At 58.3% G+C, this 3,654-nt stretch overlaps 1 protein-coding gene across 1 annotated transcript in view; it reads left to right on the top strand.

Moving 5' to 3' along the window:
• LOC103617979 (zinc finger protein 777) overlaps window positions 1-1,292 on the top strand; it is a gene marked incomplete at its 5' end in the record, with an annotated part of 8,795 nt that extends 7,503 nt beyond the window's left edge. Inside the window, one exon of the mRNA XM_017737676.1 lies at window positions 5-1,292. Coding sequence (XP_017593165.1) covers window positions 5-535 — 531 coding nt within the window. The remainder of the gene's footprint in view (window positions 1-4) is intronic.
• Between the last annotated feature and the right edge of the window lie 2,362 nt (window positions 1,293-3,654).

The following is a 3,654-nucleotide window of genomic DNA, read 5'->3' as shown; positions in this document are numbered from 1 at the left end:
CCAGACCACCCACGGGGGGGAGCGGCCCTTCACCTGCGGCGAGTGCCGGAGGAGCTTCCGCCTGCAGATCAGCCTCCTCATGCACCAGAGGATCCACGCCGGCAAGAACGAGATGGCCTTCCTGTGCCCCCAGTGCGGCAAGAACTTCACCCGGCCCTCCCACCTGCTGCGGCACCAGCGGACTCACACCGGCGAGCGGCCCTACCAGTGCAGCCAGTGCGAGAAGACCTTCAGCGAGAAGTCCAAGCTCACCAACCATTACCGCATCCACACGCGGGAGCGCCCGCACGCCTGCGCCGTCTGCGGGAAGGGCTTCATCCGCAAGCACCACCTCCTGGAGCACCAGCGCATCCACACGGGCGAGCGGCCCTACCACTGCACCGAGTGCGGCAAGAACTTCACGCAGAAGCATCACCTCCTGGAGCACCAGCGGGCGCACACCGGCGAGCGGCCCTACCCCTGCACCGAGTGCACCAAGTGCTTCCGCTACAAGCAGTCGCTCAAGTACCACCTGAGGACGCACATGGGAGAGTGAGGGGCTGCCCAGGCTTCCTCTCCCTCCTCTCCCTCCCTCCCTCCATCCCTTCCTTTCTCCTCGTCCTCCTTCTCCTCCACTCATCTCTCCCACCCTCCCTCCATCCATCTCCCCCCACCCCGGCTCAGGGCATGGACATCAAGGAAGCTTTGTGTGGTAGCGCCGCTGGTCTGGTGGAGACTCGGCTGATTGGAAATAAATTAATGAATTAAAGCAAGCAACGCGCGGCAAAATTAAAAAAGATTATATATATATAAAATTAACAGAAGCAGCTGATTTAGGGGGAATCCTCACCAACAAGCAAACAAACCACCAACAAAAGAAACCTGTACACAGGGTGTTTTGCCAGAGTAGGACTCGTAACTGCTTTTTAAATCTACTGTTTGGTTTTTTTTAATAAATGTGGAGGAACTTTTTATTTGATAAGCAACCTTAGGGTGGGCAAGATTCTATTTTTGGTGGGTTTTTTTGGTTTTTTTTTTTTTTTTGTTTTGTTTTGGTTTTTTTTTGTTAACTGCTCTCTGTAGGCTGATTCTGGCACAGTCACTTTTTGTCCAGGAGCTCTGCGGAGGCGCTGCCTCGTCTGGGCTGGATGCGACAGGAGGAGCTCCGGCCGGGGGGAGGTGAGTAATTAACAGATGCAGCTGATGAGGAAGTTGTGCGTGTGTCTAGATTGGAAGCGCTGATAGGTGCCTGCCCGGCTCGCGGGGCTGTGATGCACTCCTGAATTATACAATAGAATAAAACTCTAGTTGCAGTAAAAGACCCTTTTTCTGGTAGGACCCCTCTGCAAGGCTCCTCCAAACACCCATTCCTAGCACTCGATCCTCCCACCAGGGGCCTGGCCCTGCCACCACCGAGGGCATCGGGGTGCTGTGGGGTCACCACAGACTGAGAGTGAGACCTTGTGTTTAACTGCTCTGCTGTCCTTGAGCTGCTGCCGGTGGCATCGACCACGTTCCTCAATGCAGGAGCTGCAGGATTCCTGCCCAGGGGAGGAGCAGCTCCAGGCTGGCTGCAAGGAAAGACCTCCCTGCTCCTAGGCACCTGCTGCCAGGGTGGGTGGGACACGATCCATCTCCTTGCTGGTTGTTTGAGCTCCTGTTTGTACCAGCTCGGTTCCTGGGGATCCCAGCTTGTCCTGGCTGCAGCTCCTGAGGCTGGGCTGTGGCTGGGTGAGATCCATGCGAAGAGCTGGGCTGGGGCTGGGGTGGTGGCATCAGCTCCCCGGAGGACGCCGGGCTCCTTCCCGGTGCTGTCAGATCTCACGTTGGACAGTGGCATCAATAAACGGAGCGATGATGGGAGAAGTTGTCAGGACCTGTTAATGCCTTTGCAGAACCAAAGTCCTCATCCAGGACTTTCCTGGTGTATGAACCCCTCCTAAGTTGGAATTTACAGCCTTTTCCATGCTAGAAAGTGCCAGAGAGCAGCACAGCCATGTGCAGCTGCTGAGAGCCACCAGCTGGTCACCACTGTGGGTAGGAGCATTTTGGGGCTGCCAGGGCAGGCTCTTGCCAAGGTTCCTGCCTTCCCACTGCTGGGGTGGTGCCTACAACTCCCTGGAAGCAGTTTGGTGTTTCAGCTCAGGGCCTGCAGCCTGACAGGAGCTGCCACTTCCATCCCTGGACGTTGGCCAGGCTGGACGAGGCTTTGAGCGACCTGGTCTAGTAGAAGGTGTTCCTGCCCTTCCTAGGGGATGGAACAAGGTGAGCTTTGAGGTCCCTTCCCACCCAAACCATTCTGGGATTCCATGAAAAGTTCTGTGGCGGGGCTGATGTCCTGGGAGGGAGGTGTGGGGGCAGGACAGGAGCGCCTGGCTGCAGCCCTGTGTCCCTCAGCAGCCTCCCTGCATCTCCCTCACCAGGACTAAATGCAATTATGGGGAAGAGGGAAATGAAAAGCAGAACTGATTCTGGTTCTCAGCAGCTCATGTTCGTCACACTGGCAGCAACACGGACCTGGCACCATCCTTTTTTCTTCCTAAAAATGGATGAATTCAGCTTTTTATTGGCAAAAAAAAGCTGAGGCGCCTGTACTAGCCTGGCTGCCCCTCTGCAGTGCCAGGACCTTGGTGTGGCCAAGCTGGCAGTGCCTGTGCTCTGCTCTGTGTCACTGGGCCCCACACAGCAACTCCTGCCCCTCGTGCTGCTGCTCACCCGCCACACTCGGATGTAACAGCCTCGGTCACCGGACACTGTCAGGATTTAACAACATCCTGGTGACCTTCAGCGGCTCAAATGTCACCAATCCGTCTGCAGAGACAGCTCCCGTGCCAGTGGGACAACACGGCCATCGTGGCCCTGAGTGCAGGATTGGCAGCCACACTGAAAACCAGCATTGTCCCATGGTGGGGCCCACTGACTCGACAGCTGCTGTCCCTGCAGTTTGGGGCAGTGACACTCACCCAGCCTTCCCTGGCCTGGGGTGCTGGAGGACCTGGACACAGATGTGCCCAGAAAGCAGCTCCAGGAACAGGGGATGAGCAGGAGCCACCATTGTCCCCACTGGGATGTGAGATGGGCAGTGTACCTCAGGCAGCACCACAGAGGCTCCAGATGAATGGGGGCATCAGGCTGTCACCCAGGGGTGCTGCAGGGACAGCGGGCAGGAGGCTGGAAGCACTGTCATGACCTGTCACAGACCAGGCTCTGCGACCCACCGGGGCAGGGAAGCGGGCAGTGGGGTGGCAGGGACGCACGGCAGGGCACGGCCATTGCAGGGCAGTAACTGCCTGGAGAGGGATTTGTTCAACTGCTTTATTGTGTCAGGGGGTGGATGGTGCCCCTCAAAACACTCCTTGGGCCCCAGCTGGCAGCCCATGAGGGTGGAGGAGGAGCAGAACCAGCGACTGAATATGGGGCCTTGATTTTGGGCACCCAGCACCCTGCGGGGCTGAGCCACAGCAGCACAGAAGGGACAATGTGGACCCGCAGCAGGCGGAGAAGCGCGAGGCAGCTCGAGGGGCGCTGCTTCCTTAAGCACCGCTGCTGCTCGCCGGGTGTTGTGGAGCTGGGGAAGGAGACACTGGGAGAGGCACGGGCAGCCATGGGGGGCGGGGATGGAGGCTGGAGCCCTCCTGCCCCGGAGCAGCCCGGGGACTGGGCTGGTATCAGGCG

This window comes from Corvus brachyrhynchos, unplaced genomic scaffold, assembly GCF_000691975.1.
Source record: "Corvus brachyrhynchos isolate BGI_N302 unplaced genomic scaffold, ASM69197v1 scaffold426, whole genome shotgun sequence".
Taxonomy (NCBI): domain Eukaryota; kingdom Metazoa; phylum Chordata; class Aves; order Passeriformes; family Corvidae; genus Corvus; species Corvus brachyrhynchos.
Note: the sequence above shows the minus strand (reverse complement) of the source record. Positions and strands in the feature narration are given on the sequence as shown.